The 21,100-nt window shown below is 45.0% G+C and overlaps 1 protein-coding gene across 10 annotated transcripts in view; it reads right to left on the bottom strand.

Annotated features, from left to right (window-relative positions):
* Positions 1–21,100, bottom strand: part of tenm4 (teneurin transmembrane protein 4) — a 549,066-nt gene that overhangs the window by 5,463 nt on the left and 522,503 nt on the right. For all 10 annotated transcript variants that reach the window (XM_033022541.1, XM_033022543.1, XM_033022544.1 and 7 more), the window contains 2 exons: positions 17,813–19,424; positions 11,922–12,064 (listed from right to left, as the gene is read on the bottom strand). In XM_033022541.1, coding sequence (XP_032878432.1) covers positions 11,922–12,064; positions 17,813–19,424 — 1,755 coding nt within the window. The remainder of the gene's footprint in view (positions 1–11,921; positions 12,065–17,812; positions 19,425–21,100) is intronic.

Genomic DNA, 21,100 nt, shown 5'->3' with positions numbered 1-21,100 from the left:
CATCTTAAGGGCTTGTCCCATTTAGGTGTCCTTGGCACGCAAATTACACGACCTCGTGGTCGCGTTGAGGTGCACGGGCATCGTATGGCCTCGCGGGGCCGGTCCCACTGAGAAACGCGGAGGGGTATGTAGTTGGGCTCCGAAATTTTTGTAGCAAACAAAATCTTCGCGCGCCAATGGCCTGTCACGGAACTGACGGCCAAAGTGGGACAGGCCCAAAACCCTGGCGCGACGCAAATTCTCACCTCTAACAGCAGCAGAAGCAGGCAAACGATCGCCGAATTCGGCCTGGGGCTCACGGCCGTTGCGGTCTGGATCCGCCCCACTTCTACTCCCAGAGCGGGGCCAAGAAAATTGAAGAGAGACACAAAATGCAGGAGTAACTCAGCGGGACCAGCAGCATCTCTGGAGAGAAGCAATTAGTGATGTTTCGGGTCGAGACCCTTCTTCAGTCTGAAAGAGACCCTTCTTTCAGACTGAAGAAGGGTCTCGACCCGAAACATCACCAATTGTTTCTCTCCAGAGATGCTGCCGGTTCTGCTGAGTTACACCTGCATTTTGTGTCTATCTTCAAATGACGTCACGCGCTCCAGACGGCTGTGCGGTCGAATGAAGTCACGCGGGGCCATCGCGGCTCAACGCGACCACGAGGTCGCGTAATTTGCGTGCCAAGGACACATAAGTGGGACAGGCCCTTTACTCTTCTTGGGCACTGGTATTATAGATGTCTTTTTGAAGCTGGTGGGAACCTCAGACCTCAGTAATGAGAGGCTGAATATATCTCCAAAAATCTCTAGCCAGTTGGTCTGCGCACATTTTGAGAATGCGACCAGTTACACGCTCAGGTCCAGATGCTTTCCGAGGGTTCACCATCCTGAAAGATCTTCTGATATCAGCCTCGGTGACTGAGATTGCAATAGCATCTGGGTCCATGGGAACCTGAGAAGGCACATTAGTGTTCGAATGTCAAAACGTGCATAGAATGCATTGAACTTGTCCAGTAGTTATGCCTTCCTGTCATATGAGCTGACCCTAGTTTCGCCTTGTAGGAAGTGATGGAATGAAAGCCCTGCCACAGCAACTGAATGTCTGCCTCATCCTCCAATTTAGTTCCCTTTTACCCTTTTTGAAAGCCTTCTTGAGGTCGTATGAATCTGCATCGGCAGACTTGAATGCCCAACCTGGTCCTCAGAAGATTGCAGACCACTTTGTTCATCCAAAGCTTCTGGGTGGGGAATACGAGGATAGTGTTCGTGGGAACGCACTACTACACATTTCCTTAATAAGTTGGTAACAACCGTGGCGCTTTTGTTCGGGTCCGTTGCCGAGTCCTTAAACATTGATAGTCTACTAACTCCAAGCATTCCAGAATCATTCCTCTGCCTCCCCTGACCAGCTCTGTGCTGTTCTCATCGCTCAGGCTGTGCTTTTCAATCACTGTCTATATGCAGGAAGAAGCACAGCCGGGTGGTCAGATTTCACAAAGCGAGTGTGAGAGATGGAGCGATAGGAATCTGATGGTGGAATAGCAATGGTCAAGCAGTGTTTGATCCTGGTGCTGCAGAACACTTGCATGTGTTAGTTTAGTTGTGATTTCTTCGAGCTGGCCTTGTTGAAATCTCTGGTTATGATGCGAAAGATGTTGGGGTACAGCGTCTGGAGCACAACATACGGCTCCTCCAGTGCTAGACGGAAGTTTGCTTGAGATGGGATGTAAACTGTGGTCGGGATGATGGACAGGATAGGTTTCCAGTCCCTCAATGTTTATGTGATTGTGGATCAGGAAAATAGAAACCTAGCAAAGCAGGCCTCATCCCCTCCATCACATTTATTTTTGGCCTGGGCTTTCATGGAGTCAAAGCTCAGGAAAACTGTCCCCTTATTCTTTCAGAATGCAGCCATTTCTCCCCCGGTGCTATCCCTGAAGGGCAGAACAGTTCATCTGTGGTAGTTTTACCTTCATAAAAGATTTGGAGCGCAAGGTTTTCTTGCTGCATTTATAAACAAATGAGCAATTGGAGACATGACCAATAACTATTGACAAGGCAAAAGTGGATAAAGGAATTGTGGTGCCAAATAAGTCACTTCCTGTTGAACAAACATTCAACTGAAGTCTCGGTTATAGTTAAATTGCTTAAGTGAGGAATATTGGATTTAAATGTTAGAAGACCTTTCCAAAAAAACCTGAGAAGTAATGACCTTTTATCAGATTGGCTTCACTATTGCATTATAAAATATATTGCTATTCACTATTGCATTATAAAATATATTGCTATTCACTATTGCATTATAAAATATCAATGAATTGGGCTCTAATTAACTGGGCTGTGTTTTTAGCAGAAGGACTAGTCAATATTATTTTCAGCTGCCTGACATGAATGATTACCTATTATGAGCTCAAGCTTGTGTAGCAATGTTATGTTTTATAGAAATTCCCAGGATATCCCAAAAGAGCAAGAAGCCCTGGAGAGACGATAATTTTTACTAATTTATAGACGAAAGCTACTGGGGCAGATTTATATCTTCACCACCTGGGTAGCAACTGATGGGGTAGATTGGTTCCATTTACTTCCATAAAGTTTATTCAAAACATAAGAAAGAAATTACAAAAATAGAAATACTGGAAGAAACAGGAGCTAATTTCATTTTGGTGTCCACCCTTGGACACCGTGTAACGCACGTTTCAGTAGATAACAGGAATATTGCTCGTTTGGTCACATACTCCATGTTTGTAGCAAGAAAGTACATTTGCATGTTGAAAAACAGCAAAAGTGAAGAAATCAGCTATCATGCTTTAGAAACAAATGACTTTCTAAATTTCATGTAACGGTTGTTATGGTGGACACCAAACATAAAGTGTAAAAAAACACATAGGAACACATGTTAAACAAAGAATTTTGTTCATTAATGAAATTTTCTCAAACCATGAACTATCTCTTCCTGCCATGTACTGCCGCTGTGAGGGTTTTTGATTAATCTGAATTATGTTGAAATAATTTATTTGTGAACCTCAGTTTTATTTATGTCACACTTCGACCCAGTATTGTGAAAACACACACATATATATGTGAGATATATGTATATAAATATAAATATATATATTATATATATATAAATATATATAGCTATATTACTAAAAGTCTGTTCTTGACCGGTTTTGGCTTTCTGTGCTGCGATTTCCGAGAGTATGCCGCCACCTACGGCCGTCATTTTTGGCCACCTCCCTCAGAGCCCCCCTCCGCCGCATGTGTGCCGAGGATTTTTCCCGTCGCTGAAAATTGACAGAGATATTAATGTTTTTACAAAATTCCCCATTCTCTCTGCTGCCCCCGCTGGAGGGAGGGGGAGGGACTATAAAACCAGGAAGTGGTGTGCCTCAATCAGTCTCTGCAAGTGGTGTGCCTCAATCAGTCTCTGCAAGTGGTGTGCCTCAATCAGTCTCTGCAAGTGGTGTGCCTCAATCAGACCTCTGAATGACACTGACAAATGTCTACAGCACTGTGAGTACCCTTAATTTGGTTTGAAAATGAAAATATGGTTAGAGGTAAAAAAGCACTGCCTGCAAATGGTTGTTTGGGTTTGGGTTGAAGTAAAAAGGCACTCTCTCTCCACCCCCCCTCGCTCTCCTCTCCCCCCCCCCCCTCCCTCTCCTCTCCCCCCCTCTCCCTCTCCTCTCCCCCCCTCTCCTCCTCTCCCCCCCTCTCCTCCTCTCCCCCCCTCTCCTCCTCTCCCCCCCTCTCCTCCTCTCCCCCCCTCATCCTTTCCCCCCCCTCTCCTCTCCCCCCCCTCTCCTCTCCCCCCCCTCTCCTCTCCCCCCCTCTCCTCTCCCCCCTCTTCTCCTCCTCTCCCCCTCTCCCCCTCTCCTCCTCTCCCCCCCTCTCCTCCTCTCCCCCCCTCCTCTCCTCTCCCCCCTCTCTCTCTCTCCCCTTTTTTCTCCCCCTCCATCCCCTCCCCCACCGTCCCTCCCCTAAACCCCCCTCCCCACCACACACTCCTACCCCCTTCCCTCCAACCTCCCTCCACCCTCTCTGCTCCCACCTCTCCCCTGCCCCTCATCTCACCCCCTCTCCTCCTCCCCTCCCCCTCTCCCCCTCTCCTCCTCTCCCCCTCTCCTCCTCCCCCCCTCTCCTCTCCCCCTCTCTCCCCCCCCCCTCCTCTCTACCCCGCCCTCCTCTCCCCCTCTCCTCTCCCCCCTCCTCTCCCCCTCTCCCCTTTTTTCTCCCCCTCCTCCCCTCCATCCCCTCCCCCACCGTCCCTCCCCTAAACCCCCCTCCCCTCCACACACCCCTACCCCCTTCCCTCCACCCTCCCTCCCCCTCCCTGCTCCCCACCTCTCCCCCGCCCCTCATCTCACCCCCCTCTCAGCACCCCCTCTCTCCTCCCCCTCCCCCCCCTCTCTCTCTCCCCTCCTCTAGCGCGAGTGCGGGGGGCGGGGTAGTTAGTGTGTGACGCTGCATGCCGCCTCCCCCCCTACAACCGCACGTTGGGGGAACAGACCCAACGGGTCTGCACTTGGTCTAGTAATACATATATATATGCACACACATATATATATTTCTCTAGTTTCTTGGGATTTCTTCTGATTATTTGTTGAGCAATCCTTTTCTTTCAATCTCTCTCTGTCTCTCCCTCTATGAAATCCTAATATTGTGAATAAAATATCCATGGACACATGCCAAGATATGTTTTCATTCTTTTCATTCTTTTTTAGTGTAATAAAATGTAGTGTACATATACCTACACTGATACAGAAGTGCTAGCTTTAGACATGAAAGATGTACATTGCTACCATAGTTTAGTTTCGAATTTAACATATATCATGGTCTTGTTTTTTTGAAGTCCCATTAAATCATTTAAATGTTGTCTAAATTATGCTTGAGGAAGTTTTAGAATTTAAATTGCATTTTCCCATTTATTGTTTGATTCACAAAATTAAATATATCTACATTATATGTTCTCAATCTTAAATGAGTAGATAAGGACTTATTCAGTGTTCATTTTCACAATTGGCCATTTCGCTACTTAATGTGTGCAATATCTAAACAAATTACCTGCCTCTTAATTACTTAATATATGTGAATAAAAGTTAATGAGTGAATGCAAGCACCCAAGGAAACTTTCCACATTTTCGCTCCCAGAGTGCGTGCATATTTCACTGCAATCCCATTCAAAAAAGTTTGCACAATGAATTAAATTAATTGCATGGTCCAAAATTGGGAGAAATTACTTCCTCGGAGATAACGCGGTAAGTACACGGAGCTGGGAACGCTGTTGCTATGGTGCAAGATGACTCGAATCGCTTAATCGCGGCTGCAGACTTGTGTATAAACAAAAATGATTACAATGGGGCATTAATGTGCCTTAATATAATAACATTAACGTGCGACGCTGGCATGTCTAACGTGGCACTGCGTACTCTGTACTTGCAGGCAAAGATACTAGAGCATGACGGTAATCGCGAAGCCGGTTCCCAAGATGGCGCAAAAAAAATTACCCATGACCTACTGTGCCTTGTTCGCCGAGTGGACCATCTTGCTCTTGCTCTAGTATCTTTGATTGTGACTCTATTCCAGTGCCACCAGTTTATCTATAGGTCTGTGGAAACTGCAGCAGAGGAGGATACTTGACACATGTCTGCACGAATGTCGGCTGTTCATTTGAAGCAATCTATTCTAATGCAAGTTAGCGCTCTTTCCACTTCTTCCTTCAGCGGGTGTGGCTGGGAGCAAATACAGATTGATTTCCATCTGCTTTAGGTGTATTAAAGGCAGTTGAAAGGTAGGGGGAAAGCAAGTATGTCAGGTGTGTTTGTCAGTTTCTGAGGGCGTGAGCAGGAAGCACTTGCCACTGATGTTTCCTGGCTAAAAGATTGTGTCGAGAGTGTGCATTTTCTGTAACATTTTGATTTAGTTTGGGATTTGAGATGGTGCTGTTCGTACCGAACAAGACTAAAAAATAATTATTGAATCTATTCTATTGGATCAAATAGGAGAATTTAAATACACTTCATAAAGAGTGTATAATTGAGTTGCTATTTATTTATGGAACATGTTTGCTACTGCAGTCATTGCAGAGTGCTACAAGCTATAACCTGACACCAGTGAAAGGGGATTAAATATGTGTGGGAATTGCATCCTAATGAGGTGTGAACTGACAAGTACACACACCTGCAACTGCTTGAAATACAGGGAACACTTAACATGTTAGAACAACAAAGCTTGTAAAAGCTTGTATTTGACAATAATGGAAATGATAATTGGTTAGTGCATTTGGGTTGATTTAAATGATTATACAATTTAAATATTGGTGGTTTAAAGGATGTGAACCGGAGTTGTTTGTTTCGATTATGTTTCAGTTGTTATCTTTGTCCATCATTGGAACTATGATAGAACAATCCACAATCTAATAATTCAGTATAGGATGAATCTAGGGATAAAAACATATACTGACTTACGCAATGGGAGACTTTCGTAAACAATTCTGTACTTAGTACCTTGTGCAATCAAGGCAGTTTGTAATTTCCACAACACAACATGAGCATTCAAGCTTATATCGGAAACAAGCCAGCAATGGCGGTGGTGTTTACCCAGAAAGCCACACGCCACGGAAAGTGCCCCGAATGCAGCTGGACCTCATTGAGACAGTTAATATTCTCAGTGAGTTATTTCGGGCAGGGGATCGGAATGATGATTGCGACTTCCGTAAATTCTGACACGTAAGGGTTCACGGAATGTAACCCTTACGTAAATTGGGGCGTGCCAGCATCTTGTCGCAGTCCGATGAAGCCTCCCAACTTGAAAGTTCACCTATCCATGACCCTGCACAGGTACTGCATGACCCGCTGAGTTACTTCAGCACACTGTGATTTGGTATCATTATCCTTTATTTGGTATATGATTCTGGGATGAAGCCATTTGGTATAAAAGTATTATTAGAGTTAGATGACACAAGGAACTGCAGATGCTGGTTTACAAAAAGTGTTGGAGTAACTCAGTGGGTCAGGTAGAGATGAGCCTTGATTGTTCTGTGAGGACCAGGGAATGAATGGGTCTGCACATGGCACTGATAGACGAGAGGATTTATAAAATGGGGAGTGAGGAGTTAATGGGTGGGGAAACCCCTTGCCGCTGAATTACTCCATGTTTATTATTGGAGTCCTTTGCCAGTTGCAGTTTTTGTATTTGAGGTTACAAAATCAAATGGTTTCGCAATTTTGATTACATTTAATCCATCACTCAATGATCATTCATTGCAAATGTACCTTATCAGACTAAAGGAGGATCCCAACCTGAAATGTCATCTGTCTATTATCTCCACAGAAAGCTGCCTGACCCACTGACTTTCTCCAGCACTTTGGCTTTTGCTCCAGATTCTGACATCTGCAGTTTCTTGTACATTATAAGACGCACTACCTTGAATCTGACTTTTTAATAAAGTTTTTATTTTGTCTCGTGGATATATAAATGTGTACTAAATGTTTTGTCCTGTTGAGGGTTTAGTTTGTAATGGGTTTTTAAATGTGCATATGTGGGGGGTGGGGGGTGGGTAGGGGAAACTTTTAAATCTCTTCCCTGCATGGAGACCCGACCTTTTCCCTGTCGGGTTGCCGTTGGGGCCTAGCGCCGTGGAGCGGCCTCCAACCGGAGCGACCTGGGGGCTCAAGTCACGGAGCCTGTGGAGCTGTGGACCTACCTCCGTGGAGCTGTGGAGCTGTGGAGCTGTGGAACCTGTGGAGCTGTGACCTACCTCCGTGGAGCCGTGGAGCTGTGGAGCCTGTGGAGCCTGTGGAGCCTGTGGAGCTGTGGAGCTGTGGAGCCTGTGGGAGCTGTGGAGCCTGTGGACCTACGGACCTACCTCCGTGGAGCTAGCCAGCTTCGGAGCGTGGAGAGCTGCGGTGGCGCGCTGCTGCGACCCGACTCAGGTGGATGGTGACACCGGGAGCTTGCGGGTCCCCGGTGGGAGACTGCTTTGCGGGGCACCGGCAACGACGACTTCTCCCGCCCGAATTGCGGGGTTGAGAGTGACCTGGAGGGGGGCCTTACAACGCCCGGCGCGGCTGTAAATTGCCGCGGACTTGCTAGTGCCCGCCGGGGGCTCCAACATCAAGACCCGGGGCAGGGCCCTACATCGCCCGGCGTGGCTTTGAGTGGCCGCGGACTTGCTAGCGCCCGCCGGGGGCTTTGACCTCGACTTCGGGAGAGGAATGGAGAGCAGGGGAGAGACAAGTCTTTGCCTTCCATCACAGTGAGGCGGAGACTCACTGTGATGGATGTTTATGTGAATTGAATTGTGTTGGTGTGTGTCTTGGTTCTTTTTTTGTATGGCTGCAGAAACCAAATTTTGTTTGAACCTCATGTGAGGTTCAAATGACAAATAAAAGGTATTGTATTGTATTGTATTGTATTGTAAATGGGTAAATAGGGCATGACAGCAATGTTAATTTAACAGCCAATAATCCAGAAGCCTAAACTCAGCAATCCGCCAAGAAAGTGTAATGTTTTTATTTATTTAATTATCAGTCATTAGTCCACAGAGTAATGACACTGGTACAGAATTGAGGCATGGGAATGAGCTTCTCACATTTTGGGGACCTGACAATGTTTCCTCCTCTACTCTCAAGCTCAGTGCCAAACAACTGGCACCGGTCTATACAGACATTTTTAACCAGTCCCTGCAAACATGTTACTGTCCCTGCCTGCTTCAAAGTCTCCACTAATGTCCCTGTACCCAAAAAGGCAAGGATTACTTGTCTTAATGACTACAGGCCTGTCGCACTGACCTCTGTAGTCATGAAGACACTTGAAAGGCTTGTGCTGGCCAAGCTGAAAAATATCACGATCCCCCTGCTGGACCCTATGCAGTTTGCATATCGGGCCAATATATCTGTGGATGATGCAGTCAACCTGGGCCTGCACTTCATCCTCCAGCACCTAGACCGCTAGGGGACCTATGTGAGGATCCTGTTTGTTGATTTTAGCTCTGCATTCAACACCATTGTGCCAGAGCTACTACACTCCAAACTTTCCAAGTTGACTGTGCCTGAACCCCTCTGTCAGTGGATCACCAGCTTCCTTCCATGTGAGGCTGGGAAAGCACATCTCGGACCCGCAAACGATCAGCATAGGAGCACCGCAAGGTTGCATACTCTCTCCTTTCCTCTACTCTCTCTACACCAACGACTGCACCTCCACAGACACCTGTCAAGCTTCTCAAGTTTGCAGATGACACACCCTGATTGGACTGATCCAGGATGGGGAGGAATCTGCCTACAGACAGGAAGTGTCATAGCAACAACCTAGAGCTCAATGCTCTTAAGAGTGGAATTGATAGTAGACTTTAGGAGAGCTCCCCCTCCCCTCACCCCACTCACCATCAACAACACCACAGTCACATCTGTGGAGTCTTTTAAGTTCCTGGGAACCATCATCTCCAAGGACCTTAAGTGGGGGGCTACCATCAACTCCACAGTCAAAAAGGCATAACAGAGGATGTACTTCCTACGGCAGCTGAGGAAGCACAATCTGCCACAGGCAATGATGGTCCAATTCTACACGGCCATCGTAGAGTCAGTTCTCACCTTCTCCATCATGGTCTGGTTTGGCTCAGCCACCAAGCACGACACCTGGAGGCTGCAGCGAATCGTCCGATCAGCTGAGAAGGTTATTGACTGCAACCTTCCCTCCATTGATGAACTGTACACTGCAAGGGCCAGGAAACGAGCGGGCAAGATCATCTCTGACCCCTCTCACCCTGGCCACAAACTCTTTGAATCACTTCCCTTTGGAAGGCGACTCTGGACTGTCAAAGCTGCCACAGCCAGACATAAAAACAGATTTTATCCACGAGTAGTTGCTCTACTCAACAGCCAAAAACCTGTAGCCGCCCTTTGATCTGGTATTTTGTTGGTTCACATGCTTGATCAATGGTGTTTTATCATTCATGTTTTATTATTATTAATGTTTAGTGTTTTCTGAGTCATTCGTAACTGTCACTGTATGTCATGTTGCTACTTGTGGGAGGAGCACCAAGGCAAATTCCTTGTATGTGAATACTTGGTCAATAAACTTACTTACTTATTTACTTACTTACTTACTTATTGGTACAGGTGCACAACCTTTTATCCGGAGTTCCGGAAACCGAAAAGTTCTGAAAACCGGACATTTTTTCCAGGATGTCGTCTGCACACCAAAGCTCGCGTTTGGCGCCAAACTTCACCCGAAACGACCCACGGTCAACCCAGGTCTGTACTACTGTAGCGGCTGCCTCCTCACCGGAGACCGGGGAGACACTTAAAACATCTGTAAATAATTGCTTAAATGTTAGTCAGTTAGTTTGGAGGGCTTTTATGTGAGGGGGGGGGGGGGGGGTGAAGGGGGAAAATTTAATTCTTAGTCCCCTACCTGGTCGGAGAGGCGGGGAGCGGGCAATGCCTTACCGGGTCGCCGTGCAGTAAGCTCCGGAGCGCTGTGGCCGCCGACTCCCAACATCGCGGAGCTGGGGCTGCGGGCGTCCGCCCGGTTGTAGCTCCGACCCCGGCAACTCTACCCTTGGCTGCGCGGCGCTCCAAATCCAGCGCAGCCTGCAGCCGGACGCCCGCAGCCCCAGCTCCGCGATGTGTGTCGGCGGCCACAGCGCTCCGGAGCTTACCGCACTGCGACCCGGTAAGGCATTGCCCGCTCCCCGCTGGTATCCCAGCGCTGTGACGCCGCCGACTCCCAACATCACGGAGCTGGGGCTGCGGGTGTCCGGCCGCGGGCGGCGCTGGATTTGGAGCGCCACGCAGCCAGGGGTAGAGTTGCCGGGGTCGGAGCTCCAACCGGCGCCGCCCGCGGCCGGACGCCCGCAGCCCCCAGCTCCGCGATGTTGGGAGTTCCCCCTTCACCCCCCCCACCACATAAAATCCCTCCAAACTAACTGACTAACATTTTAAGCAATGATTTACAATGATTCCCCGGTCTCCGGGGAGGAGGCAGCCGCTCCAGACTTTTCAAGCCGCCCGCGCTACCTACCTAATCTACGCTAAAAATCTTCCATTCGGAAATCCGAAAAATTCCGAAATCCGAGAAGTGTCTGGTCCCAAGGCTTTCGGATAAAAGGTTGTGCACCTGTACTACGTTGTCCGACATACTAGCCAATTAACAGATTGAGTTTGTTCTCAATCACCTTTGTTGCCAAATGAATCACATTTTGGAGCTGCTGACAATGCTCCAGATTCCCCCATCGCAATCCCGAGTACATCCTGTCCCATTGGCAGGCCAAATCTACCGGATGGGGTGGCACTGTAGGATGCAGAAATAACCCTGAAAGCCCTCAGCAAACACTCCGGAGCACGTGAAATCTCCTGGCATCTGGTCAAATATGGACAAGGGAACCCATGATAGCACTGAGTTCTCCCCCAGTTGATGAATTTTATGTACCACCATTTTGAAGAGAGCTTTGGAGAAGAAGTGAAAATATCAAGTGCACACAAAATATCCATCATCCAGAGTTAGACAATGATCAAGAACAGCTTGGATAGTATCTTCACTGACTAGGCTGGGCTTATGCCACTGGGTATAGCTGCCAGACTAGGCGTGTGGTGGGCAGTAAATGAATAAAGGTTAAACCTATCTGACCTTAACCCACAACAACTGACCTGTGGTATATTTGACAGCTCTAGTCTGGGGATCCATGAAGTTCTTGAGAAAAATCAGCAGTGGTTAGGTATGTATACTCATGTAATCTCTAATCTCACGTTCCACTATATTCCCCACTATGAATTATAATCAAATCAGAGCTTCAAGCTTCATTTAATTAGAGGTGGAGGAGACTGGGAATTGAGGTTTCAACCTGGTGAGGCTGAAACATGCTGCTGAATAGGGAAAAAGTTGCCTGCAATAGACAGAGTCAATTGAGCAAGAATGGATTATATTGATGTTTACCTTGCTGTTGTCCCACTCTTGAGTTTTCACCTGAGTGTTCAGAAGCTCATAGGAAGGCTCCATTGCAGAGGTTTCCTTTCTTGGATATCCTGGGATCACATTGTGCAGCTGGAATCCGAATGTCAGTAGCCAGCTGTTCACATCTGTTATACATAGAATAATAAAATCTCATTTGTGCTTCGATTACCCTCATGTTTATATACTGACACCTGCTAACCCTCCACCTTTACTACAAGGATACCACAAAATAGATGACCATCCCTGGCTTCCTTTGAATAGGTGGGAGAGCATTTACGGTGTGTACATTGTTTTATACATGGCACATTAATGGGGATTCATTAGTTGGTTCCTATTTGATGGGAAGTTATATTCAGTGACATTACTTTCAGAGACAACTTGCATTTCTAAAGTTCTTTATATGTAGAAGAAAAGCAGATGTGTTTAGTTTAGAGATACAGCATGGAAACAGGTCCTTCTGCCCATTGAATCCACGGCAACCATTGCTCACCCGTTTACACCAGTTCTATGTTATACCACTTTCTCGTTCACTTCCTACATTCTATGTTTCTACTTTCTATGTTTCTATCTATGTTTCAACATACAGGGGGCAATTTAACCTACTAACCTACAAACCTACATGTCTTTGTGATGTGGAAGGAAAGCGTAGCACCCATAGGAAGCCCACGTGGTCGCAGGAGAACGTGCAACCAACACAGATTGCATCGAAAGTCAGGATCGAACCTGGGTCTCTGGCGCTGTGAGGCAACGGCTCTATCAGTTGCTCCACTGTGCCGTCTTAAATCAAGGGTGAAGCAGTGAATGCCAAGGAGGAGCAAGGAAGAGGAAAATTCAAGGGGAAGTTCAAGGCTGAAGTTTAAATGCACTGTTGAAGGGACGGGAGCTGAAGAGACTCTTGAAACCAGGAAGATGTTTGAAAAGCACGAGAAGGATCAAAAAGACAGAAGGTGAACAGCTCAGCAGGCAGTGATGCTGTGGAGAGAATAGAATGGAAGGAATTAAAAGGATCAGAGGTGTGTGAGGGAGGACAAGTATAAAGATAAGAGGGCAAGTGATGCCAAGTAGACGTCTGCCAATGACCCCTGGTTGCTAATGCCCCTGTCCCACTTAGGAAACCTGAACGGAAACCTCTGGAGACTTTGCGCCCCACCCAAGGTTTCCGTGTGGTTCCCGGAGGTTGCAGGTGGTTGCCGGAGGTTGCAGGTAGTGGAAGCAGGTAGGGAGACTGACAAAAACCTCCGGGAACCGCACGGAAACCTTGGGTGGGGCGCAAAGTCTCCAGAGGTTTCCGTTCAGGTTTCCTAAGTGGGACAGGGGTATAAGTCTGCAGGTGGGATTTATATGATGAAATTATAGTTCTCTGGACTTCATTTTTCTGGACAAGTTTATTGAGTGAGATTGCCTGCTGAGATTAAGACCACCACTCACTGGCATTAGATTTACTCAGTGTTACGTGGTCATATGAACATGAACAAAAATTTAGCAGAACAGCACAATAGGCGGATAAAATGTTAACACTTGTGTAATAATTTCCAATCCTTTGCAGCTGAAATATTTTTTTCATGTAAAATCTGATTGCAATTTCTGTTGGGAGGAATATTTGAGGTACAGAGATCATAATTCCATGTTTTAAGATAGTTATGGATATGGATAAGACAGGTCCCTGGTTGAAAGTACTAAATTGAGCAAAGGTGAATTACAACAGAGAGGCCATGCTGTGTTCAGCTGTGAATCAGGACCAGAATGATTCTATGTTTAAGAAGGAACTGCAGATGCTGGAAAATCGAAGGTATACAAAAATGCTGGAGAAACTCAGCGGGTGCAGCAGCATCTATGGGGCGAACGAAATAGGCAACATTTCGGGCCGAAACCCTTCTTCAGACTGATCAGTCTGAAGAAGGGTTTTGGCCTGAAACGTTGCCTATTTCCTTCGCTCCATAGATGCTGCTGCACCCGCTGAGTTTCTTCAGCATTTTTGTGTACCCACAATGATTCTAAGAGGGCTGGGAGATCAGGGCCTGGAGCTACAGCATAATAATGGATGATTGGGGGGTTTGTCTCACAACAAGGGATAGAGTGCTTTGGTACCTGAGGGGATGTACTGGTGTTGGATCCTGCTTAGGAAAACCCTTCCAAGTTTAGTTTATAGTTTAGGTTTGTTGAGTTTGTTATTATTATTGTCACGTGTACCAAGGTACAGTGAAAAGTTTATTTTGTTGCGTTTTATCCAGTCAGCGAAAAGACTATACCCCCGTTCATGATTACAATCAAGCCAACAACTGTGGCTAGATACAGCATAAAGGGAGTAATGTTTAGTGCAAGATAAAGTCCAGTAAAGTCCGAGTAAAGATAGTCCAAGTGCCTCCGTTGAGGACTGCGCACTAGTTTGTGATAGGATGGTGTACATAGTTGCCTGATAGCAGCGAGGAAGAAGTTATTATTAGGCAACTGCACCATCCTATCACTAAATTACATATTGCAGAGAAAGTGGTAATAGTCTGAAGAAGGGTCTCGATCCAAAGCGTCTTATATTCATTTTCTCCAAAGATGCTGCCTGACCCTTTCAGTTACTCCAGCATTCTGTGTCTATCTTCGGTATAAACTGGTCCAGATTCTGGAGTAGTTCCTGAGGACTGGAGGGTAGCTAATGTAACCCCACCTTTTAAAAAGGGAGGGAGAGAGAAAACGGGGAATTACAGACCAGTTAGTCTCACATCGGTGGTGGGGAAAATTCTAGAGTCAGTTATTAAAGATGGGATAGCAGCACATTTGGAAAGTGGTGAATTCATTGGACAAAGTCAGCATGGATTTATGAAAGGTAAATCATGTCTGACGAATCTTATAGAATTTTTCGAGGACGTAACTAGTAGAGTGGATAAGGGAGAACCAGTGGATGTGTTATATCTGGACTTTCAGAAGGCTTTCGACAAGGTCCCACATAAGAGATTAGTATACAAACTTAAAGCACATGGTATTGGGGGTTCACTATTGATGTGGAGAGAGAACTGGCTGGCAGACAGGAAGCAAAGAGTAGGAGTAAACGGGTCCTTTTCAGAATGGCAGGCAGCGACTAGTGGGGTACCGCAAGGCTCAGTGCTGGGACCCCAGCTATTTACAATATATATTAATGATCTGGATGAGGGAATTGAATGCAACCTCAAAGTTTGCAGATGACACAAAGCTGGGGGGAGTGTTAGCTGTAAGGAGGATGCTTGGAGGCTGCAAGGTGACTTGGATAGGTTGGGTGAGTGGGCAAATGTATGGCAGATGCAGTATAATGTGGATAAATGTGAGGTTATCCACTTTGGTGGCAAAAACAGGAAAGTAGACTATTAACTGAATGGTGGCCGATTAGGAAAAGGGGAGATGCAACGAGACCTATGTGTCATGGTACACCAGTCATTGAAAGTAGGAATGCAGGTGCAGCAGGCAGTGAAGAAAGCAAATGGTATGTTAGCATTCATAGCAAAAGGATTTGAGTATAAGAGCAGGGATGTTCTACTGCAGTTGTACAGGGTCTTGGTGAGACCACACCTGGAGTATTGCATACAGTTTTGGTCTCCTAATCTGAGGAAAGACATTCTTGCCATAGAGGGAGTACAGAGAAGGTTCACCAGACTGATTCCTGGGATGGCAGGACTTTCATATGAAGAAAGACTGGATAGATTCGGCTTGACATGCTAGAATTCAGAAGATTGAGGGGGGATCTTATAGAAACTTACAAAATTCTTAAGGGGTTGGACAGGCTAGATGCAGGAAGATTATTCCAGATGTTGAGGAAGTCCAGAACTAGGGGTCACAGTTTAAGGATAAGAGGGAAGTCTTTTAGGACCGAGATGAGAAAATCATTTTTTACATAGAGAGTAGTGAATCTGTGGAATTCTCTGCCACAGAAGGTAGTTGAGGCCAGTTCATTGGCTGTATTTAAGAGAGAGTTAGATGTGGCCCTTGTGGCTAAAGGGATCAGGGGGTATGGAGAGAAGGCAGGGATGGGATACTGAGTTGGATGATCAGCCATGATCATATCGAATGGCCTACTCCTGCACCTATTTTCTATGTTTCTAAACTAGTATCTGCCGTTCCTTCCTACACATTAAATGAATTGTTGTGCTGAGAATGTCCATCAACAGAGCAACCTAAGAGCCACACAGAGTAGTTTCCTTGGCAATGGGAGGGGACAAAAGGGTGTTGCACAGGGAATAATTTCATTAAATACACGACTGACAGAGAAAATATGTAATCAGCACAAATGCAATTCAAGATTATAAATTTATGATCAAATTGCCAAATCACATTCCCACCCCAGAGAAAAGAAAAATCAATTTTTATACATGCTGTGTGGGAAAAAGTGCTATGCATGTAAATCTCTAGGCCATTGTTTTCAATGGGAAAGCAATTTTGCTAATTGTATATTTCTCTTTGCAAACACAATACAAAACCTCAATAAGCTTATTTTCCATGTGAATTAATCCTTTGCTCTTCTGCAGTAACTTTAATTTGTCCTTGAGATAGTGTGGAATAAAGCAGTTACTCTGTAATGTTGCATTGCTGTGTAGCACTGATACTATTTCTGGAGTCAATGTTACCAGCCATTTGGAAGTAACAACAATGGTATATCATGTTAATGCTGTACAATGATTGTAGTAGTTTACAGAATCACAATACCCTTGTATGATCAACATTCTGTTATTAAATAATTGATTTTCCTTTAGTTACATACTTTGCAGTAGAACCAAATTTGTGTTATGCAGGAATACTTTGTTGTTTCTGAATATTTTCAAATTATTCTTTTAATAATATTTTTCTCCCGTTAGAACCTGCACTGATATTCTGAAATGTATTGACATTTTGGAATCAGTTTTACAGGGCATTGCTGGATAACGAACGGGTTCAATTTTTATGAATGTCCATGTCGATTTTGTCCATATGCCCGAAAATCACCCGGTATGGTAAACATATCTTCACAGTATTTTATGAATGGCATCAAAAGCACATTGGGCTGACAGATGGCACAATGGGCTAAGTGTTCGGCTGGCGACCAGAAGGTAGCTGGTTCGAATCCCGCTTGGAGTGCATACTGTCGTTGTGTCCTTGGGCAAGACACTTCACCCACCTTTGCCTGTGTGTGAATGTGTGTGAGTGATTGGTGGTGGTCGGAGGGGCCGTAGGCGCAGATTAGCAGCCACGCTTCCGTCAGTCTGCCCCAGGGCAGCTGTGGCTACAGAAGTAGCTCACCACCACCGAGTGTGACTGAGGAGTGAATGAATAATGCGATGTAAAGCGCCTTGAGTATTCTAGAAAGGCGCTATATAAATCCCATCCATTATTATTATTATTATTATAGGAATAATAAGAAAGAACAATTACTCAAACTGGAGAGGGAGAGGAAAGCAATTCTGCCATTCATATGAACGAATATATGTTTTTATGTCGGACTTTTGAATTTAATAATACCATGGGAGATTATTTGTAGGCAGGAGTGTTGGATGTTTGTAACCCGGGGACTGCGATTCTCTGAAGGGCATGATGCAGATTTGGCATGAATTTCTCTGAAACAGAAGTATCTTCTACTTGGAAAACGTGAATAGTTCAGTAAATATACAGAATAAAAAAGAAACAACAAATTATTTGCAATTAGGATTGGATTTAATGCTAGCTATTGGACTGAGAAACCCGGGTAGCTTGTTTTCAAAATGAATTAATTGCAGATCATAGTTAAGACTTGCTTTTGTATACTGAAAGGTAATGATATATCATTAGCTCATCCATCAGCTCTTCAAGGGATTATGAATGTGCAAACTATCTACATGCAACAAAGCAAATAATCATTGAAATATGAATTATGTAAAATACCCCAAATCAATGATTCTTACCTGTCATGTAACATTTGATATCCTGAATGTTGCTGACCGGGTTGTTATTTTTAAACATGTACAAATTAAAAGGTACAAGTGTGCTGCTGAGATGATTCCAGATACTGTGATCAGCTGCTGTCCATCTGCCAGAAAGCACATCGTAGTCTCGCCGTCCAAAGTGTATTAGTTTGGTGAGGGTGTCGTACAAGCCACCATGATAGCCGACAATGAGTTGAAAGGCAGGATTCGTGTCCATATAAATTTCCCCATATGCAGTGTAAGTGATTTGCTTGATCATTAAACCAGTGGCAGTGAACACAGCCAGTGGGGTGCCTGTATTATCACAGGCAACATAGAACTCAGCACCACTGCTAATCTCCATGGCAAACAGGTGGCCTTGAAGGTCATAGTACAGGGATGTGACTTCAGAACTTGTATGGTTATACATATGTGTAACTCTTGTAGGGTTGCTCAGATCTGCGTAGAAGAATTGTAAATACATCCCATAGCTAGTTTTACTCGAAACTCTTCTTCCAACTCCATCATATCGGTAGTGCACTCTCCAACCATTCATTTTACTATAGGCTTTGTTGAGAAGACCAGCGGAATTGTAATCAAAGATAATATTGCCTCTTTGGCGTAAGAACCCATCTTCATCCACTATATACTGTAGATCTCCCAGCCGTGTAATTCGATCTCTCAGGTCATACCTCAATGGAGTTAGACGAGCACTATTGCCAGGGCTTAGCAAATGGAGATTCCCATTTAAATCATAGCTGTAGCGCCAGAAAGGCTTGTCGTTCAGGGTCACTGTCTGCAATTGCCCATCTGCGTCATATTCATAAGCATATCTGGACGTATTGGCATAGGGGCCAACCTTCAGTTCTCGTTTTATCACTCTACCCATGTTGTCATATTGCACCGTCATCCAATACATGAGCGATCTGAAAATTTCATACTGGACCTCTTTTACTCTTCCATATGCATCAAAATGTTTTGTGTGAGTCATGACTGCGGTGGTGATGATTTGATTAATGTCATAATAAATGATGCCGAACTTTCCAAATTGTTCAATTTTCCCCGAGACATCATCGTACCGGTACAGGTCAATTGGTAAAGGTTTCTCGTTGATGACAGGTTGCATGCTGGTAACCCGAAAGCTATTGTCGTAGTTATAGTCAAAGCGAGCGTTCACCATTCCTTCTTCATTGAAGCGAAATATTTGCCTGTCAATAAGAGGGCCGATTTGCCTGAAACGTATAGTGCACGTAAAGTCTTCATTTTGCAAGTTGACAGTCTTAAGCATACCAGCAGTTTCATCATAAGTGTACCCAATCCTTGTGGTGTCATAAAGGATTTCAGTGAGCTTGGACAGCTTGCCATATTTGTAAAGAATTCGACGTCCTGTTCCAAGATATGAAGTTTGCAACAGTTGGTCATCTTCTGTGAAGTCTTGAATCACTGAAGCATTTCCTTCTGGTGGTTTGTAGATGTTTCTATAATAACCCACAGAACGAATGGTCTCCAGGTTTTGCTGAGCTACATTTGGCATTGTTACAGAAGATAGACGATCATTTTTGTCAAATTCAAAGATGTACTGTCTCTGAGTGTGCAGAAGCAGCACAGAGGACTACGGGAAACAGAAGAAATAATATTTTAGGGCAACTTATTATGTTTCATGATTTGCATAAATCCCATTAACTATTCCTTGCTTTTTCATGACACTACATTAATTTAAACTTTAGAGATACAGAGATACAGAAACAGGCGATTCAGCCCATTGAGTTCACGCCGGCCAGCAGTCGTCCCTTCCACTAGCATTATCTTACACACTAGGGACAATTTACAATTTTTGTACAAAAGCCAATTAACCTACTTTCTGTAGATCTGTACATCTTTGGAGTGTGGGAGGAAACCAGAGCACCCACAGAAAACCCACGTGGTCACAGGGAGAACATACAAACTCCATACAGATAGCACCTGTAGTCAGGATCGAACCCAGGTCTCTGGCGCTGTAAGGTAGCCATTCTACCGCTGTGCCATTATGCCACCCACAATTTAGATAAACAGGCTACATAATTACGAGGTAAATACATTCAATTTCATGGCAACTTTAATTTGTAGCTCAACCTAAGTAATGTTTGAAATATAGCCCCTTTGAAATTACTCCAATCATTGTAAACTATGATAGTCTACAATGTAGGTAGCATTGTGAGTAGAACACACTCGCTGAAATGACCCATATTGGCTCCGTGTTCAATAGTATCACAGTGGAAGCTGTGATTGAACGAATTTGTCTCATTTACAGTTTTGAAAGGCGGGCAACTTTATCATCAAATCATTTTCTTCACAACATTTAACAACGGATTTGAAAACAGGAAACAAAAGTCTTCCAGTGGCATTTAAGAAATACATTCAGATGAGAATGCCCATTTGCTGATGTGCACATAAGTGATCCTTCGTACCTCCAACACGTTGAGAGGCACGGGCGCGACTAATTACATTTAGAATTTGGTTATGTGATTTGCCACGTTCCATTATCCTAATATATAGCTCAATTTAGGCAGGTCTCATCAGATGCTTATTACAGCACAATGATTGATATTGATTCAAGCCATTCAAACCATTAAAATCATGGATGCCGATTCCAGACTCTTTGTAGCTGGTTCTAGATCAATGCCAATTGGAAATAATAGTTTCCACAGCAGGACCTTTCGTGACACATTCTGACTGCAATTTCAAAGTGGAGATGGAATGAACCTGGGCAGGCTTGGGAGGTAAAAGCAGAATGTGCAATTCTGCCAGTAAATATGAGAGTGCCACAGTTGCACAGCTATAGAGCCACTGCCTCACAGTGTCAGAGACCCCTGTTCCATCCTAACCTCGGGTACAGTCTGTTTGGAGCTTGCACATGTGACTATGTGGGTTTCCTCCAGGTGCTCCGGTTTCCCCTCCACATACCAAAGATGTGCGGGTTGGTATGTTAATTGGCAGCTGAAAATTGCCCTTTGTAGGCACGTGAGTGGTAGAATCTGTGGGGAATAGATGGCTTTATGGAGAAAATAAAGTTGGATTAGATTAATGTAAATGGCTGGTAGCTGGTCAGTGTCGATTCAATGGGCCAAAAGGCATGTCTCCATAGAAACATAGAAACATAGAAACATAGAAAGTAGGTGCGAGAGTAGACCACCAGGTCCGTCGAGCCCGCACCGCCATTCGCTCATGGCTGAACACTAAACAGACACACTTACCCACAAACAGTAGACACAAGACACAGAACACAAGACACTACCCTCCCCTTTATAC

This window comes from Amblyraja radiata, chromosome 6 (assembly GCF_010909765.2).
Source record: "Amblyraja radiata isolate CabotCenter1 chromosome 6, sAmbRad1.1.pri, whole genome shotgun sequence".
Classification (NCBI taxonomy): Eukaryota; Metazoa; Chordata; class Chondrichthyes; order Rajiformes; family Rajidae; genus Amblyraja; species Amblyraja radiata.
Note: the sequence above shows the minus strand (reverse complement) of the source record. Positions and strands in the feature narration are given on the sequence as shown.